This window comes from Aspergillus brunneoviolaceus (assembly GCF_003184695.1).
Source record: "Aspergillus brunneoviolaceus CBS 621.78 unplaced genomic scaffold BO95scaffold_3, whole genome shotgun sequence".
Classification (NCBI taxonomy): Eukaryota; Fungi; Ascomycota; class Eurotiomycetes; order Eurotiales; family Aspergillaceae; genus Aspergillus; species Aspergillus brunneoviolaceus.
The window spans coordinates 765,603-784,301 of NW_020290733.1; the positions used below are offsets into that span (position 1 = coordinate 765,603).

Genomic DNA, 18,699 nt, shown 5'->3' on the forward strand with positions numbered 1-18,699 from the left:
TTCCTCACCGAATTGATTAGTGTATATAGTGTTTGGTCTTGAGTCACACTGCACTTTTTAAAGTGTGATTGACTTCAGTTCCTTGTCTTGTCGGCTTGCCAAACAGCTTTTGTGTTGCGGGGTGGGACCGAGCTTGGCAGGGGCCGGAACTTGAAGTATATATTTTGAAAATGATGACCGCTGAAGGAGTAGTACTTTGACATGCACCTGTCTAATTCTATGATGACATGCTGCATAGCATATGCTACACGCTATACGACCGTGGGAATAACCACAGAGAGGCATTCCCAGAAAGTTGGTGATGAAAGTGCAACCTCCTTGAAAATGCGACTCCTCGGTTATATGGCAGGGAGAAGGCTATTTGCAGGTGGCGGGTATTTGAATGGCGGGTTAGGATGATCTCCAATTACTTAAACCAGGCACGTCATTTTAATTATGCCACTTGCTGTCACCTTAAATTGTTCTTGCTAATGAACAAGATACACAGTCAATTTTCAACTTCAAGTCGCAATGTCTCGTATGAATGGGTTAGCCCGAAGACTCTATCTTGGCAGGGACCTGCGAGGATCCCTCCGACGTCCAGCCCGCTGCGGCTTCTCCACTACTGCCACACGCCCGTTGATGGAACTGACTGGCTTTACGGAGAACCAACTGACCGTCCGAGATGCCGTATCGGCCGTCTGCGTCAAATTCCCCAACACCTACTGGCAAGAGTGTGATCAGAACGAGCGCGATCCAAAGGAGTTCCACGCCGCCCTCGCTCAGGACGGATGGCTAGGCATTGCGCTACCAGAGGAACTGGGGGGTGCTGGACTCGGTATGGAGAGTTGCTTTTCTACCTTTGGTTGATGGGTTTAATTTACTAACAAAGGGTTGGACAGGCATTTCGGAAGCAACGATGATGATGCAGACCATTACTCAATCGGGCGCAGGTATGGCCGGCGCCCAGGCCATCCACGCTAACGTGTATGCGACACAACCGCTGGCTCGGTTCGGTACGCGTGAGCAGCTGGAGGAGACGATCCCCAAGATCATCAACGGCACGTGGCGGACGTGTTTCGGTGTGACGGAGCCGAACACGGGTCTGGAGACGCTGAAGCTGAAGACGCTGGCGACCAAGATTCCCTCTCGTGATGCCTACTCGGTGACCGGGCAGAAGATCTGGATCACCTGTGCGCAGGTGGCCGCGAAGATGATCCTTCTAGCGCGAACTACACCGCTGGAGGAGGTGACCAAGCCGACCCAGGGCCTGTCGCTGTTCTGCATCGACTTGGACCGCGATCAGTCCGGTCTGGACATGCGCAAGATCAAGAAGATGGGTGGCCGCGCGGTGGACGCTAACGAGGTGTTCTTCGACCAGTATACCATCCCGGCGAAGACGCTGATCGGGCAGGAGAATGACGGGTTCCGCATCATCCTGCACGGCATGAACGCGGAACGGTGTCTGCTGGCCGGCGAGGCCCTGGGATTGGGCTACGCGGCGCTGGAGCGCGCAGCGCAGTACGCCCAGGAGCGAGTCGTCTTTGGCCGGCCGATCGGGCAGAACCAGGGCATCGCGCACCCGCTGGCGGATGCGTACATGAAGCTCGAGGCGGCCAAGCTGGCCACCTACCATGCGGCGCGTCTCTACGATGCATCGCACCAGGACGAGAGCATCCCCGCGCACTCGGTGGGTGTGGCCTGCAACAGTGCGAAGTACCTGGCGGCCGAAGCGGCCTTTACCGCGTGTGAGCGGGCGGTGCTCAGCCACGGTGGAATGGGTTACGCGATGGAGTACGACGTGGAGCGCTACCTACGCGAGTGTCTAGTTCCTCGAATCGCACCGATCAGTCGGGAAATGATCTTGAACTACGTGAGCGAGAAGGTTTTGCAGCTGCCTCGGAGTTATTGAGGGGGGGAGGGCAAACAGATTGAGTTTGTTTACAGTACATATCAGACATATCATAAATTGACGACACGAGAAGGGCTTTGGCCTTTGTGCGGTGACAGGGCCTAGATTTTGTTGTTGCAGGATCTGGCCTGAAGATCGTCGTTTTTTTTTGTTGCTGTCGCGCAGTGTTTGCTGCTCTCGGATGCGGCGCATTGCAGGCATAGTCCTGTTTCCGGCAGTTTGAATAGAAAGCGTTCTCCCAATCGCAGCACTGATTGGTACTGGAACAGAAAAAAAGCAAAAAATGGCGCATTAAAAAAAATTCGAGCTCTCCACTTCTGGAGACAGTGGTAGAAAAACTGTCGGGGTGTTCAGGGAATCTGGAACTAAACTCAGGAACGCACGGTGAGAAAGGCGTTCGAAGAACCAGGGAATTTGCCTGCCATTTGCGGCATTTTCTCCTCCTCCGGTCCTGCTCCGTAAACGATTTTGTCTTTGTCCTTGGTGACGACGGACTCAGCCAGGTATCTATAGTTGGAAAGAAAATAAAAACAATTTCTTTTTCTGCGAGGATGCATTAGTGGAAATTGAGAAAAAGCAAACATACTCAGCTACTTAAAAACAAAAACAAAATGATACAGCAAGGCAGTGATTCGTCAATTGCGGTTGAAGATTGATCCATAACGGCGGCGGCGACCTTCATTTTATTATTTCATTATTTTATTGTTGATTTAATTATCTCTTGATTGATCTAATTTAATTTTTCGGTCTGGGGTCGGCTGTTCCGCCCTTGTCATAGATTGCTTTGCATTGTTCTTTCCGACTTCTACAATACTCCATCATCCATCCATCCATCCATCCATCCTCCTCCTCCCCAATCTTCAACTAAACTAAACTCATCCTGTCCCGGCCTGACTTTCCCCGTTATTCACTAAACAATGCTTAACTTGCTCCATTTGCCCCGACTAGCTGCTATCGTGGGTCTTTGACCTACAGCAGTTCCGCTCTGGCCCTGCGCCTTTTTCTCTCTCTGCCCCCCTTCTTCTCCCCTCGTCGTCACCGATCGGCAGGCAACCGCAGACTCCCATTCCAACCCTCAATCCCCCCCCTCATCCTTTCTTCCCCTCCTCCTGCCTTGTTGTCTCTTGGATCTTCTAGATTCTCTCCGAATTTCTTGACATCTTGACTGACGATCACCCCTCTGATCCGTTTACTTTCCTTTGACGGAGCGAGCTCCGTGCGGTCACACCGCAGGATGTTTTCCTCCATTTTCCGATGGGCGAGCACCGTCACCTCGCGCATTCCCTGGGTGAAGAATTTGCGCCTGAACTATATTCTCTTCCATTATATGTACATCTTCGCTACAATAATCCTCACCTCGGTCATCATCTACCCCGGTACCAGTCTCGCCTACATTGATGCCATCTTTCTCTCTACTAGTGCATCTACCCAGAGCGGCCTCAACACTGTCGACCTGAATACTCTGTACACCTACCAGCAGGTGTTCTTGTACGTGGCGTCTATGCTGACTACCCCCATCTTTATCAACACCGTCCTCGTCTTTGTCCGGCTTTACTGGTTCGAAAAACGCTTCCAGCACGTCGTCCGCGATGCTCGAGCCCTTCGCTACACTCGCTCTCGCCAACGCACTGTGACTGACGACAAGAATGGGGCGAGCTATGATCGAGAGGAAGCGGGCGTGGGGAACCGGCCTATCGTGGTGCTGCGGAATACGTTAGGTCGGGTCCGTTCGCGAGGTCACAGTATCAAGTCTCCCGAGGAGAACAGTTCGCCACCGGAATCGCCAACCACTCGACGAAATGTTGAGAACAACGCGGAAGATGCAGAGGCGACATTCGCGCGGAAGCTAGCGTTTGGGCTGGGAAATGGGGTGGGGAGTCTGCGCGTGCCCGCGCAACTCAGTCCCGAACACCACATCGCATTCTTGGAAAACCAGCGGAGGAATAAAGGGGCCTTGCGGATCCCCAGTCCTCGGGAGTATGATCGGGGTGGTGTGCCGCAGGTGCTGGAAGAAGACGAGAATGTGGAAGCCCCCGCTAAACCCACGGCGAACGACTCCAACGAAGAACGGAGTCCGGGTGATACCAGGGATGGATCCGAGGAGGATGAAGAGGAGGGCAGGAACAAGGATGGGGACGAGGAAGATGATGCTCGGTCCCGCCGGATGGACGGTCCTCATATCACGATCAACGAGCCCGAGATGTTTCGCACGCGGACGAGGAACGAGACTTTTCCCCGCATGGACTCGCGCCCGACATTCAAGGAGACGAAGGAAGATCCGGATATTTCACCACTAGCCAGATCTACAACACGGCGACCCACGTTCAGCAGTGTCTTCCGATCCCTCACACAAGAGCGGGAGCGACCTACGCAGCCTTATCTGAGTTGGAATGCGACTGTCGCTCGTAATTCCAACTTCGTCGATTTGACTGAGGAACAACGAGACGAGTTGGGTGGTATCGAATACCGTGCACTGAAGACCTTGGCGGTAGTGCTAATCTCCTACTATGTGCTGTTCCACCTTTTGGGCATAATTTGCATGGTCCCATGGATTATGACTACTCACTGGGGATCGGTGGTCGAGCAGGATGGCCAGGGCCGTCCTTGGTGGGCCATCTTTGTGGCCCAGTCGGCCTTTAACGATGTGGGCTTCACTCTTACCCCAGACTCGATGGCATCCTTCCAAGGGGCCATCTTCCCACTGTTACTTCTGGGCTTTCTGGTTGTCATCGGAAACACCGGGTTTCCGTGTATGCTGCGGTTCATCATCTGGGTCTCGTCCAAGGTCGTCCGTGCGGAAACACCCTTGTGGGAAGAATTGCGCTTTCTCCTCGATCATCCCCGTCGATGCTTCACCCTCCTCTTTCCCCGGAATGCTACTTGGTGGCTCTTTGCGATTTTGGTGCTGCTGAACGGAATCGACCTGGTCTTCTTCATCATTCTTGACGTGAGTTGTCACTACCACTCAATATTGAATTACACTAACAAGTGTGCTAGCTGAACGACTCGACTGTTACGTCCTTGTCGCCAGGTCTTCGGATCCTAGATGGTCTATTCCAGGCAATCTGCACGCGTACCGCTGGTTTTACGGTTGTCTCGATCTCAGACCTGCACCCCGCGGTACAGGTGTCGTACATGATCATGATGTATATATCCGTGTTTCCAATCGCCATCTCCCTGCGACGCACCAACGTCTACGAGGAGAAGAGTCTAGGGATTTATGGCAATGGGGACGAAGATGAGAGTGATGATACCCAGCAGACGGCACCCAGCTACATCGGTGCTCACTTGCGGAAGCAGCTGAGTTTCGACCTGTGGTATGTATTCCTGGGGCTTTTCATAATCACCATCGTCGAAGGCGGGCGTCTCGAGGCGCAGGATGACTACTCGTTTCAAATCTGGTCAGTGCTGTTTGAGGTTGTGTCCGCGTACGGCACTGTGGGCATGTCCTTGGGATATCCCGGAATCAACGCCTCTTTCTCCGCCGAATTTCACGTGCTTTCCAAACTGGTCATTATGGCCATGCAAATCCGCGGCCGGCACAGAGGTCTGCCGTACGCGTTGGACCGCGCCATTTTGCTACCTTCGGAATCGCTCAACCAGAACGAAATCGCCGACGCGGAGAAGCGTATGCGTCGCCGTGCCTCGAGTCTCAGTCAGATGTCAATCGACCGTGACCGCGATCAAACCCACCCACGGAATCCGCCGGAGCAGAGCGCCACCACGGGCCATGATCCCCGGGATCATTACCCTCGGCACTCGATGCAGGGCGACGGAATCATCCGCCGACACTCGACTCTGCGTTCCCAGCGATCTCAGCGTGTCTAAACCATTATTTCTAAACCATTATATATTGATGAAAGCTTATCATCTGTTCCAAGATATTGTTGGTCCTTATTGAAAGCGATGTGAGCAGGATCCAGCAGTCACTTTATATCGAGCGTCATTCTTAGCGTGTCACTTTCTTTTGTAGGAGCGCGTGTCGAACTTTTCGACTTCTTAATTTATACTCCATGTCGTTTACGGTGTTCATAAAGCAAATGGCGGGGTTTGTACATAACAACTATACGTACACAAGATATCGCTGAGATTGGTGGGAGTGATTGGGCACAGCAGGCTGTGTTTTGAAGACTCCAGCCTCTTTGCATCGTTTCCTTTCTGGATGGACACATCTATGAAGCAATGGGAGGTATATAACCCTACCCACCCTTTTAGTCTTTCTCAACAAGAAAAGAAAGGAAGAAAACCAGTCAAATGATCATTCCTGCATCATTGTGTTGAATCCCGTATATTCTTTGATTCTAATGCCTTTCCAGCCAGCTCTACTATACACGCACGGAAATTATAAAGACTTATCGCAAGGTGACCAACTCCTCCGCACTGGTGGGGTGAATGGCGACGCAGCTATCAAAGTCCTTCTTGGTGGCGCCCATCTTGACGGCGACGCCGAAACCCTGGAGCATCTCGCCGCAGCCCAGACCCAAGATGTGCAGACCCACAACCTTCTCCTCAGGGCCGGCGCAGATGAGCTTGAACTCGGTGGGGTTCTGCTTCTTCTCCTCGGCCGGGTACAGGTCGTAGTACATGGCGGTGAAGCGGGTGTGGTAGACCTTGATCTGGTCGTCGCCGTACTTCTGGCGGGCCTCGGGCTCGGTGAGACCCACGGTGCCGACCTCGGGGTGGGAGAAGACCACGGTGGGGATGTTGTCGTAGGAGAGCTTGGCGGTCTTGAACTCGGGGCCGCCGAAGAGGCGGTTGCCGAGCTGGCGGCCGGCGGCGATGGCGACTGTTGGGGTGTTAGTTTGCTTTGGTCTTTTCTAGGGGGTTGAAAACATACCAGGAGTCAGCTCGGCCTGGCCGGTGACATCACCGATGGCATAGACACCGTCGACGCTGGTGTTCTGGAACTCGTCGACGACGATGTGGCCGTTGTTGTTCAGCTTGACACCGGGGATGTCCAGGTGCAGGTCCTCGACCTCGGGGACGCGGCCGACGGCCCACAGCAGCTCGTTGACCTCGGTCTCGGAGCCGTCGTGGTGGATCAGCTTGAGCAGCTTGTCCTTGCCCTTGCCGTCACGGAGGAGCTGGACCTCCTTGAAGCCCTGGTGGCCCCTGTGGACGTGGATGCCGACAGACTCGTAGCGCTCGGTCATGGTCTTGGAGATCATCGGGTCGAACTTGCGCAGGAACTCCTGGCCGCGGATGTACATGTGGGTCTCGACGCCCACGGCGCCCATCACGCCCGCCAGCTCCACGGCGATGTACCCCGCGCCCACGACGGCGACCTTGGGCGGCAGCTCCTCGATCTCGAAGAACCCGTCGCTGGTGATGCCGTGCTCGGCGCCCTTGATGTCCGGGATGCTGGGCCGCCCGCCCGTCGCAATCAGGATGTGCGGCGCCGTGTACCGCGCCTTGCTGCCGTCCTCCAGCGTCACCTCGATCACCTTGGGCTCCACGAAGCCCGCCCGCCCGTGCACCAAGTCGATCCCCTCGCGGCCCCAGTTGCGCTCGTAGATCCCGTTCAGCCGCTGGATCGTCGCGTCGCGCCGCTCCTTGAAGTACTTGTAGTCGATCTTCACGTCCTCCGGCACCGTGTAGCCGTAGTGCTTCGCCGCGTGCAGGTTCTCGTTGACCGAGGCGAAGTTCCAGGTCATCTTCTTGGGGACACAGCTAGAGATTTGGAAGAGGCCATTAGCTCTGAGCTTTTGACGGACAAGTGGGCATAACTTGAAAACTCACCCAACGTTGACACAGGTACCGCCGGAGCGTCCACTCTCCACGATCAGGGTCTTCGCACCGTACCAGCCGGCGGCGCGACGGCCGCTGCCACTGCCGCCACTTCCACCGCCCAGGACGATGTAGTCGTACTGCTGAACCTCAACGGGAGCCATGGTGTTGGAGTCGGCTGTAGCACCGGTCGAGGAGAATTGACAGGTAAGAGAGGTGAGACGTGCGATGGGGGTGGGAGTAGGTCGCTGAATGGTAGCCAGCACGTTTCGGCGACTGACGACGGCGTTCGAGTGGGAAGCTGTGGTGATGCTTTGGCTGCCGGGTTTGGGCAGAGAAACAACAGCGATCTGAGATGAACGGACGAACGAAGATGAGCCGTGAGAGAGCCGGTTCTTAAGTACCTGAGCTGAGAGGGAACGGAGAGAAGAACAGGTGCGCATTGGGAGGAGTAGGAGAAAGAAGGAGAGGAAGAAGAAGAAGAGGGGGGGGGGGGGGGGAAGAAGTTGAGGTCAGACGCCGAGGTGGAGGGGCAGAAATGGCACTGGCACTGGCACTGGGTGGGGGGGAAGGCCGGCAAAGACCGAGAAAGCAACGGGGCTGTAGCTCTAGTAGTCTATAATTCGTATATAATCACCAATCAGCAAGACACTCGGGCAATTGACAGAGTTATCGCGATAGTAGAAAGTAAGGTATACGAAAAGGCTGCTGGAGGGATGACAATTGGACCATTCAGAATTGTTCTGACGCCATCTGAGCTGCATTAAAACCGGACGGAGGCAATCAAAGCCCCAGTAATTCCCCGACTATCGGCACGGTGCCAATTAGGTAAGCAGATTTTTATCCGGATTATCAATCCACACTGAGCAAGTCAGTCAATTAAACATCAGACTGGTCTGGAATCTGTCTGTCTTTCATCGGCTCTGCACCGGACTAGCACAGAGACCACTACCACAAACCCAGATCACAGGTAGTCAGTCATTATCCCGTGGCGGTGAGATGTCACTTCTCTGCTATCCTACTGTGTAGATACAGTAGACTAGACTCGGCTCACCGCCCGGCTCTATAGCGATACAAGGCGGTGGTCATTCTGCCAGGTACTTCCGTCATCGCCCACCAGCCCGGCTCATTTCTCTAGTCACCACTCACCACTCACCACTCACTCTCACTCTCACCTTTTTCTTGAGTTCGAAGTGCTGGAAGCTCGTTACTAATTTGCGCCTCACTCATCAAAATGGACGGCACTGGATCTGTCGAGTCGCAATGGCTCACCCAGCTGGCAGCCATGCGCCAGGCCATTGCCGATCTGAAGCTTCCCTCAGACCCCGCCAAGGAACCCAGTTACGGAAGTGATCTGGAGCTGGATTTTGAAGATGATTATTCATCGCCCGGAACGATCGACGACGACATCTGGGATATCATCAGCTCAGATGACGAATCCAGCGAGGGATATGATGACTTTGATGACCTCCCATCCGCCCCGCTAACATCGGCATACGACCAGACATGGCTCGAGCAGAAGTGCCAAAGCTTGGCCTCCAACAAACCCGGTCTCGAGGCACACGACATTGCACAGCAGATCACAGCAGCGCTGGCCACCGATAGTGGAGATGACGAACTTCAGATGTCGCTGGCCGAAATCGTCGGATTCGACGATCTGGATTTTGTCATCGACTTGATCGCCCACAGGTCGGATATCATCGCAAATGCGCACTCCCATGCACGCACAGAGGCCCAGACAGATGGTCTGTTCTCTGGTAGACTCCAAACCAGGGCGGAGCGCGAGCAAGCTCTGCGGCAGCAGGACTACGAGCATAAGCATGCGCCGCTGTTGGAGGCACAAACCAGGACTGAACCGCATTATCCTCATGTTTTCAAGATGCACGAATCCAGAAACGTGCTTTCCCTTGGAGGGAAGAGGTATGGGCTGCCGATGGGTAGTAAGCAAATCGAAGAAAAGAAGTACACCGAGATCGAAGTCCCAGCGTCCAAGACGGGCGGCTTGTTTCCCGGTCAGAAGCTGGTGCCAATAGCATCCATGGATGGCCTTTGCCAAGGCACCTTCAGAGGCTACAAGACCTTGAATCGCATGCAGAGTCTGCTCTACGATGTTGCTTATAAGACGAATGAAAACATGCTCATTTGTGCCCCTACTGGTGCTGGTAAAACAGATGCCGCAATGCTAACGATCCTGAACGCTATTGGCAAGAACACTATCCCTAACCCCATCGAGCAGCCAGATGCAACCGAGTTTGCGGTGCAGCTGGAGGACTTCAAGATTATTTATGTGGCCCCAATGAAGGCTTTGGCAGCTGAAGTCACGGAGAAGCTGGGGAAGAGACTGGCTTGGCTGAACATCAAGGTTCGCGAGTTGACGGGTGACATGCAGTTGACCAAGCGAGAGATTGTGGAGACTCAGATCATCGTCACTACTCCTGAAAAATGGGATGTGGTGACCCGAAAGAGCACGGGCGACACGGAACTTGTACAGAAGGTGCGCCTGCTTATCATTGACGAGGTCCACATGCTCCATGACGAGCGTGGTGCCGTCATCGAGTCCTTAGTAGCACGTACACAGCGTCAAGTGGAAAGCACACAGTCTCTCATTCGCATTGTCGGTCTGTCCGCTACGCTGCCCAACTATATCGATGTTGCAGACTTTCTCAAAGTCAACAAAATGGCTGGTCTGTTCTACTTCGATGGATCCTTCCGCCCTGTACCACTAGAGCAACACTTTATTGGTGTTAAAGGGAAGCCTGGCTCTAAGCAGTCGCGTGAGAATATCGATGTCGTAGCCTTTGAGAAGGTCCGCGATATGCTTGAGAGAGGACATCAGGTCATGGTGTTTGTTCATTCACGAAAGGATACTGTCCTAACTGCTCGGATGCTTCGCCAGATGGCCAGTGAAGATGGCTGTGAAGGCCTCTTTAGCTGTCAAGAAGAAGAAGGGTACTCCAACGGCTTGGCAGATGTGAAACGCAGTCGGGCTCGCGAGCTGCGTGAATTGTTCGCGGGTGGACTTGGAACCCATCATGCTGGAATGAGTCGCAGTGACCGTAACCTGATGGAGCGTTTATTTTCCGAAGGACTAATCAAGGTACTTTGTTGTACTGCGACACTCGCGTGGGGTGTCAACCTTCCCGCCGCAGCGGTTGTCATCAAGGGTACCCAGCTCTACAATCCACAGGAGGGTAAATTTGTGGACCTGGGTATCCTCGACGTATTGCAGATCTTTGGTCGTGCTGGTCGTCCCCAATTCCAGGACACTGGTATTGGGTTCATCTGTACCACCCACGATAAACTGAACCACTATATCTCCGCAGTAACGTCGCAGCAGCCGATCGAATCCAGGTTCTCGAGTCGCCTCGTGGACAACCTGAATGCGGAGATCTCACTCGGCACGGTCACTTCAGTCGCAGAAGCTGTGCAATGGCTTGGATATTCGTATCTGTTTGTTCGCATGCTGCGCGAGCCCCGGAATTATGGTATCGACTGGGCCGAGATTCGCGACGATCCGATGCTGGTCCAGAGACGTCGTCAGCTGATCATACAAGCGGCGCTTGTCCTTCAAAAGAGCCAAATGATCATATACAACGAAAAGACGGAGGATCTTAAAGCCAAGGACGTGGGCCGCATAGCAAGCCAGTATTATGTTCTACAGACAAGTATTGAAATCTTCAACAACTTGATGCGACCACGTGCAACTGAAGCTGATGTGCTAAGCATGATTAGCATGAGCGGTGAGTTCGATAACATACAGGCACGTGAGAGCGAGTCAAAAGAACTCAACAGGCTACGAGACGAGGCTATCCAGACAGAAGTAGAGGGTGGAAACGACTCACCCCATGCAAAGACCAACATTTTGCTTCAGTCATACATCTCCCGCGCTAGAATCGAGGACTTTGCTCTGGTGTCGGATACCGGCTATGTGGCGCAAAATGCTGCTCGTATCTGCCGTGCTCTGTTCATGATAGCCCTGAATAGACGCTGGGGTTACCAATGCCAAGTGCTTTTGTCGATGTGTAAATCGATTGAAAAGCAAATGTGGCCTTTTGACCACCCGTTCCATCAGTTTGACCTGCCTCAGCCAATCCTCAGGAACTTGGATGAAAAGCTTCCAACGTCAGCTATTGAATCTTTGAGAGATATGGAAACGGCCGAAATCGGACAGCTGGTCCACAATCATAAGATGGGTAAAACGCTCGCAAAGTTACTGGACAACTTCCCTACGCTAAGCGTCGAAGCCGAGATTGCACCATTGAATCGTGATGTCTTGCGGATTCGTCTTTTGCTCTACCCAGAGTTCAGCTGGAATGATAGACATCATGGAGCCTCGGAATCGTACTGGATCTGGGTGGAGAACTCGGAAACATCCGAGATTTACCACCACGAGTACTTCATTCTGAGCCGGAAGAAGTTGCATGATGAGCACGAATTGAACTTCACAATTCCACTGTCCGATCCGTTGCCTAGCCAGATCTATGTCCGCGCGATCTCGGATCGATGGCTGGGTGCCGAGACGGTCACACCGGTGTCGTTCCAGCATCTCATTCGTCCCGACACCGAGAGCGTGTACACCGATCTACTCAATCTTCAGCCATTGCCTATCTCTGCCTTGAAGAACCCGATTTTGGAAGAGCTCTACGGGCAACGCTTCCAGTTCTTCAACCCTATGCAAACCCAAATCTTCCATCTCTTATATCACACCCCAGCCAATGTTCTGTTAGGCTCCCCTACAGGCAGTGGAAAAACGGTTGCCGCAGAGCTGGCTATGTGGTGGGCGTTTAGAGAGAAGCCTGGCTCCAAGGTCGTGTATATTGCGCCCATGAAAGCGCTTGTGCGTGAGCGAGTTCAGGACTGGAAGAGGCGTCTCACGGCGCCTATGGGTCTCAAGCTGGTAGAGTTGACCGGAGATAATACTCCTGATACTCGGACAATCCGAGACGCGGATATCATCATCACAACTCCTGAGAAATGGGACGGTATCTCGCGTAGTTGGCAGACCAGAGACTACGTGCGTAAGGTGAGCTTGGTGATCATCGACGAGATCCACTTGCTTGGCGGTGATCGAGGACCTATTCTCGAAATTATTGTGTCTCGAATGAACTACATTGCTTCTCAGTCCAAGGGCTCTGTGCGGTTGATGGGTATGTCTACTGCTTGTGCCAACGCTAGCGATCTCGCGAATTGGCTAGGCGTTAAGGAAGGTCTTTATAATTTCCGCCATTCAGTGCGCCCTGTGCCTCTGGAGATTTACATCGATGGATTCCCTGAGCAGCGTGGCTTCTGTCCTCTCATGCAGTCGATGAACAGGCCGACATTCCTTGCAATCAAGAATCACTCGCCTGACAAGCCGGTCATCGTATTTGTCGCTTCTCGTCGACAGACCCGTCTCACTGCTAAGGATCTGATCAACTACTGTGGTATGGAAGATAATCCTCGACGATTTGTCCGTATGTCGGAAGAAGACCTGCAATTGAACCTTACTCGGGTCAAGGATGACGCTTTACGAGAGGCACTTAGCTTTGGAATCGGTCTGCACCATGCTGGTCTGGTTGAATCTGACAGACAACTAGCCGAGGAGCTTTTCGCAAACAACAAGATCCAGATTCTGGTGGCGACAAGTACTCTTGCATGGGGTGTCAACTTGCCTGCGCATCTAGTCGTCGTAAAGGGTACCCAGTTCTTCGATGCCAAGATCGAAGGCTACAGGGATATGGACCTGACGGATGTGTTGCAAATGCTGGGTCGTGCAGGACGTCCGCAGTTCGACACATCTGGCATTGCCCGCATCTTTACGCAGGACGCAAAGAAAGCCTTTTATAAGCACTTTCTGCATACCGGGTTCCCTGTCGAGTCGACTCTGCACAAGGTTCTCGACAATCACTTGGGCGCTGAAGTGTCCGCGGGAACCATCACCACGAAACAGGATGCTCTGGACTACCTGACCTGGACGTTCTTCTTCCGACGTCTTCACAAGAATCCATCGTACTACGGGCTCGAGATTTCGGCTGAGGAGCACAACACCATGGCTGCTCAAGCTATAGCGCAAGAGTTTATGATTGACCTGGTCGATCAGTCCCTCAGCGAGCTCGCCGAATCATCCTGTGTCGCCTTTGACTCGGCTACTGGCGATGTTGACCCCACTCCCTTTGGCAAGATCATGAGTTACTACTACCTCTCGCACAAGACTATCCGCTACTTGATGTCGCATGCCAAACCCAACCCCAGCTTCCACGATGTCCTGAGTTGGATGTGCTCCGCCAGCGAATTCGACGAGCTGCCCGTCCGGCACAACGAAGACCTGATCAATGCCGAATTGGCGAACCACCTACCCCTCTCCGTCGACTCGATGGGCGACTTGCCTCTTTGGGACCCCCATGTGAAAGCCTTTCTCCTCTTGCAGGCGTACATGTCGCGCATTGACCTCCCAATCTCCGATTATGTCGGTGATCAGACCTCCGTCCTCGACCAGGGCATCCGTATCATTCAGGCCTCGATCGACGTCATGGCCGAATTGGGCTACCCGCACGCGTGCCAGATGCTCATGAGCCTCCTCCAGAGCATCAAATCCGCCCGCTGGCCCGAGGACTCGGCCTTGTCGATCCTGCCCGGTGTCGATATCACCAACCCCACCGAGTCCAAGGGCGGCAAGAACAGCAGCAGCAGCCTCCTCCCGCCCACACTCGCCGCTCTCGCCGCCCTCCCCGCCGGCGCCATCTCCTCGCTCGCGCGCAAGCTCACTCTCTCCGCGTCGCAAGCCCAGTTCGCCAAGGCCGCAGCCTACCTCCCCAACCTCGCCGTCTCCATCGCCACCATCACGCCCCGCGGGATCACCGTCTCCATCGTCCGCAAAAATGCCCCCATGGACCGCGACTGCCGGATCTACGCCCCGCGCTTCCCCAAGCCCCAAACCGAGGGATACTTCCTCCTCATCTACAGCGCGAAGCCCGATGGCCAGGACGGGGAGCTGCTAGCCTTGAAACGTGTCTCATGGCAGACCGGTCCGCGCGGAAAGAGGAATGGTCACAACAGCAACACCATTGGCCGTGGCACTGCTGGCCCCTCTGCTAACAGTAGCAGCGGCAGCATTGCCAAGAAACCCAATGAGCGGCAGCAGCAGCAGCAGCAGCAACTCACAGTGCGGTCCTCGGTCAAGTTCCCGGAAAACCCCACCGCGCCTAGCACCAAGCAGGTCAACGTGCGTGTGATTAGCGATTCGTACCCGGGCATGGAATGGACGGTGACCCGGGTGGAGGTTCCGACTAGTGCTGCCGCCGCCACGGGAGCTGAAACGCAGAGTGTGCCGGAATCCACTATCCCTGAGAAGGGCCAAGAGATGATCCCTTAGTCTTTGTTTTGTCATCTGTACATACTTTCTTAGATCTACAGGATTTTTGTTTCTCAACTTTGGGAAAGATCGGTCGGGGTGATACAGTAGATGCTTGGGAACAGAATCATGAATATGACTAGAGTCTCAAGTGCCGTTTTGCTTAGATTTGGGAGGTGTTTCTTGGTTTGTTCGCGTGAAACGCGAGAGCATTAGATTTTCCGATTTGTTAATCAAGTCTAATTTGAGAAGGCTAGGGTCTCGGACCGTGCCTTGGACTGGATACCGAAGTGGGGGTATTTGGGAAATAGAAAGTATGGGGATAAAAATAAATACATGAAGATGGGCGACTGGTCGAACCCCAACATGACTGAAAAGGGCAGATATCGATCTGACAAAAGTAAGAAATGGGATATGTCACATGGAAATGGATGGAAGTAAGCTATCAAAGCATAATAGTATATGCTACCTGCGCTTGTAAAGGAAGGCTGGCTAAGAAATAAAAAAAGAGAGAAGTCATCGAGTCAACTAAAAAAGGAAGATAAATCAAGAGTGACATAGGATCGTAAGAATGGACTAAAGTAAAGCTCGAATGGAGAGAAAACATCAAATGAAGTTGCCGACACGGACGGTTCGAGTAGATCCAGGTCTAGGGCTCAGGTCTCCACCGTCTCGAAGGCGAGGCGGCGGACGAGCGATCCTGGTTTCCACAACCCGATCCGTGGCGGTGGTGTTGGCGCGGTCTAGCCGGGGCCGGATGGGGACGATCATTTGTTTCTTGCCCCTGGAGACGGAGACGGATCGAGCGATGGAGATCTCCTTACCCCTGGAGACGGAGACGGATCGGGCAATGGAGATTTCCACAGTGGGGAGAGGCTTGTTCAGGTCTGACGTGCTGGCGTTCTTCCTCTCGTCGCCGAGTGGGAATCGTCGGGCTGCAATTGGGGTAGTGGTGGCGCTGGTGGTGCTGGTGCTGGCGTGGCTGACTGTGGGAGACCGCGCTGGAAGGTTGGTTCTGCTGCGAGGTGTGTTGGGCGACTTGGCGGATGAGACGAAAGAAAAGGGCGATGACGCTTCGCTTCGGGAATCAGCAGAAGTCCTGATGGGCGGCACTTGCGTGTTGATCGTCAGGGTGGCAGGAGCCTTCGGCCGCGGGATGGCAGGAGGGATGGGAGGCACAGGCTCGCTGGTGGTTGGGGACTTCTTGTTGATGATCTCCCATTCGGGCTCTCGCTCATCAACGTAGCTGCGCACCGGCTTGAGTTTCTGCAGGAGGAGTCTTTCGTCCTCGGAGCTGATAGATGTTGCTGATAGGAACGATGACACGGAACTCTGTTGCTTGTGCGAGGACGGGGAACTATGCACCATGAGAACGAGATGGCTCTTATCCTTAGACACATCCTCTCGATGAGACTCGGCTGATGATGTCTGAGACTTGTGTAATGGGCTAGGGCCACGGGGTATGTTCTGCGATCCCAGGACCTTCGAAGCCTTGCTGACTTGGGTGGCAGGAAACAGTGTGAAGTTCGGAGAATTAGACCGTGAACGCGTTGGTGAGGTCGCCCTTCGACGAGGAGGAACCATTTCTGGCGACGGAGGCGACGGTTGCTGAGACAGTTTGTTAGACGGATCACAGTTAGCAGACATGAGCAACTTACCTTCGCCTCTTCTGTGTCTGCATCATTCAGCGTCTTGCTCCGTCGATTCAACGATGGGGGTCTGTTCTTCTGCAGAACTCCCCCAAACATAACACTGTACCGTTCCAGTTGGATATCAGGAATATCAATCTGGAGTATGGGCATGAAGCTCGAGGATGCATTAATGGTCTGAGATGGCTCATTTATGGCAGCCGTCTGTTCGTGCTTCAGGGCCGTTGGTTCCGGCGTTGGTTCCAGTTCCAGGGATGGCCAAGCTTCGATAGGGCTGGGTTGATCATCGAGCCTGGGGTCGGCCTTCTTATGGACATCCCTGGGTTTGGGCTCCTCCTCGAGTATGGGCTTCTCGTCAAGATTGGGGCTCTCCTCGAGTATCGGTTGGCGTCGGTTAATGGAGACTGCAGAAGCTGGCATTGGCCACTCAGGAGTCGGTTGGACATGATAGAAGGGTTGGTTAGGAACAGGTGCACTCAATGCACTCTTTGCTTTGAATAGTCCTCCGATTTTCTTCCATTTACTTGGTTTGCGCTGTAGCGATGGTCGCACTGGGGCCTCCGGAGGCCTCTCGAACTGCTGCTCTTGCGACATTGCCATTGGCACCTCGACCATGCGGGGGCTTCCTAGTGCGACACCAATCAAGCCGTCTGTTGGCGAGATGATTGGGCTCGTTGGCGAAGTCATGGCATTCGAAGGGGTTGCTGGGATCTGGAAATCAAAACCAGGATTGGCATCCTGCATATGCCTCTGCTGCTGCTCTGCCGTCTTTGGGCGTGCGGAGTCCTGAGGCAAGTTTGCGCTTGGTTCGTGACGTCCGGAATTCTTGCGCGGCCGCGCGTCTGCGTGCTTATGAGCAGGCGAGGAACTAGCCTCTGACTGGCGCAATGTACGCGACCTTCCACGAAAGGTGCCTAGAGCCATGGTGAAAGCTTCGGTTGTAATAGGTTTCCCAGAAATCGAGGATGCTAGCGACGATACAAGGGATTTTGAATGGTCCGTGAGCGCCCTTTAGGTTGAATCAAGCAAAGATAAAAGAGTGGAGGTGGTAATATAAACCGGCAAAGGAGTGACAGGTTAAAGAATGTCGGAGAAGAGAACTTCAAGAACCAGTCATGAAGGCTTGGAAGTAAAATGAATGGACGGCCTTCCAGAAGGCCCGAAACAGTACCACGAAATCGTCACGAAGCCGAAGATTCAGTCATGGTCGGGAGAAAAGGAGGGATGGAGGAGAAGCAGTAAGTTGAGGGAAAGAAAGAAGCGCCAGACAAAGCCGTTGTTCAGGGTGGAGCCTGAGGCCGACGGACGGCGCAACACCTAAATGAAACAAGCGGCAGGGGCTGGTTAGTGTCAGACTGTTTTGTTGGATCCATGGTCAGTCTAGATACTGAATGGGATTTGGACTGAGTAAGATCTGACGAAGCGCCAGAACCCAGTGACCAACGAGAGCGCTGGAAGTAAATTGTCTAGGAGGCGTTACAGGAGCTACGCGGGCGGAAAATGTGTGGCATCTGTGAGCGCCACGGAGGTGCTTATCGCGGGATCTGATTGATTGAGCGTTTGATTACGGCTTCATCCCATGGGCGAGAGGGATCGAGAGAACAAGCTTGGCAGACGCAGGGTTGAGTTCGCAGCTGGACATCGTCCTGGAGTTATTGAGATCTCGGAGCCAATAACATTGTGCCCATCCAGGAGATCTAAGATGCTGATACTTGCAGCAAAGGGGGGTTTGTCACAGATTTCGCGTGGGCGCTACAAGCGAAAGGAGACTGTTTCAGACCAATTCCGTGCTCTCTCGCACGTGCCGTTCGCTCCTGCACAACAGTGGGTATGACAGGCCATGATTGAGTTGTGTCATGTCCATGGGAAGACTATAAGTACGTACGACAAGAATGTCAGATGCAAGTCTGCAGCTGTCAGAGCAACTGACTGACTGACTGCCTGACCAACACACGCTTGTTCCGAGGGCTAATTTCCCTTGTTTCTGCATCTGACGTGGCCCGGTCCCATGACTAAGTCGATCATCTGTGAGGCTCCGTCAACGGGAGCGAATACGGTTCGTAACTCAAGAGAATAGTAGAGTTGCCGGAAGGCTGCAGAGT

General features: G+C 53.7%; 5 protein-coding genes across 5 annotated transcripts; 3 read left to right on the plus strand and 2 right to left on the minus strand.

The window, feature by feature from the left end:
- The first annotated feature begins 430 nt into the window (after positions 1-430).
- Positions 431-2,204, plus strand: BO95DRAFT_438247 (acyl-CoA dehydrogenase family protein). The gene is made up of 2 exons (XM_025585469.1): positions 431-817; positions 882-2,204. Exons 1-2 carry the CDS (start codon positions 511-513, stop codon positions 1,889-1,891), a joined length of 1,317 nt encoding a protein of 438 aa, XP_025447509.1. The 5' UTR covers positions 431-510; the 3' UTR covers positions 1,892-2,204.
- A 469-nt stretch (positions 2,205-2,673) lies between these two features.
- Positions 2,674-6,143, plus strand: BO95DRAFT_470184 (potassium ion transporter). Its single transcript, XM_025589497.1, has 2 exons — positions 2,674-4,838; positions 4,889-6,143. The coding sequence occupies exons 1-2, from the start codon at positions 3,126-3,128 to the stop codon at positions 5,717-5,719; spliced, it is 2,544 nt and encodes an 847-aa protein (XP_025447510.1). The 5' UTR covers positions 2,674-3,125; the 3' UTR covers positions 5,720-6,143.
- glr1 (glutathione-disulfide reductase GLR1) lies at positions 5,978-8,108 on the minus strand. The gene is made up of 3 exons (XM_025591356.1): positions 7,631-8,108; positions 6,729-7,561; positions 5,978-6,677 (listed from the first exon to the last, which is right to left on the minus strand). The coding sequence occupies exons 1-3, from the start codon at positions 8,059-8,061 to the stop codon at positions 6,244-6,246; spliced, it is 1,698 nt and encodes a 565-aa protein (XP_025447511.1). The 5' UTR covers positions 8,062-8,108; the 3' UTR covers positions 5,978-6,243.
- Positions 8,109-8,778: 670 nt separating this feature from the next.
- On the plus strand, positions 8,779-15,070 carry BO95DRAFT_438250 (RNA helicase SLH1). The gene has a single exon (XM_025585470.1). The coding sequence runs from the start codon at positions 8,853-8,855 to the stop codon at positions 14,967-14,969; it is 6,117 nt and encodes a 2,038-aa protein (XP_025447512.1). The 5' UTR covers positions 8,779-8,852; the 3' UTR covers positions 14,970-15,070.
- A 484-nt stretch (positions 15,071-15,554) lies between these two features.
- On the minus strand, positions 15,555-17,521 carry BO95DRAFT_427347 (uncharacterized protein; the record flags this gene model as incomplete). Its single annotated transcript, XM_025584793.1, has 2 exons — positions 15,555-16,556; positions 16,607-17,521. 2 exons carry the CDS (start codon positions 17,519-17,521, stop codon positions 15,555-15,557), a joined length of 1,917 nt encoding a protein of 638 aa, XP_025447513.1.
- Between the last annotated feature and the right edge of the window lie 1,178 nt (positions 17,522-18,699).

Excerpts from the sequence above, each read along its gene's own strand:
- BO95DRAFT_438247 (XM_025585469.1), top strand. The coding sequence starts at position 511 with ATGTCTCGTATGAATGGGTTAGCCCGAAGACTCTATCTTGGCAGGGAC. Across the intron at positions 818-881 it reads ACTGGGGGGTGCTGGACTCG|GCATTTCGGAAGCAACGATG; the intron begins GTATGGAGAGTT and ends AGGGTTGGACAG.
- BO95DRAFT_470184 (XM_025589497.1), top strand. The coding sequence starts at position 3,126 with ATGTTTTCCTCCATTTTCCGATGGGCGAGCACCGTCACCTCGCGCATT. Across the intron at positions 4,839-4,888 it reads TCTTCTTCATCATTCTTGAC|CTGAACGACTCGACTGTTAC; the intron begins GTGAGTTGTCAC and ends CAAGTGTGCTAG.
- glr1 (XM_025591356.1), bottom strand. The coding sequence starts at position 8,061 with ATGCGCACCTGTTCTTCTCTCCGTTCCCTCTCAGCTCAGGTACTTAAG. Across the intron at positions 7,562-7,630 it reads GGTACCTGTGTCAACGTTGG|CTGTGTCCCCAAGAAGATGA; the intron begins GTGAGTTTTCAA and ends CCAAATCTCTAG. Across the intron at positions 6,678-6,728 it reads CCAGGCCGAGCTGACTCCTG|TCGCCATCGCCGCCGGCCGC; the intron begins GTATGTTTTCAA and ends ACACCCCAACAG.
- BO95DRAFT_438250 (XM_025585470.1), top strand. The coding sequence starts at position 8,853 with ATGGACGGCACTGGATCTGTCGAGTCGCAATGGCTCACCCAGCTGGCA.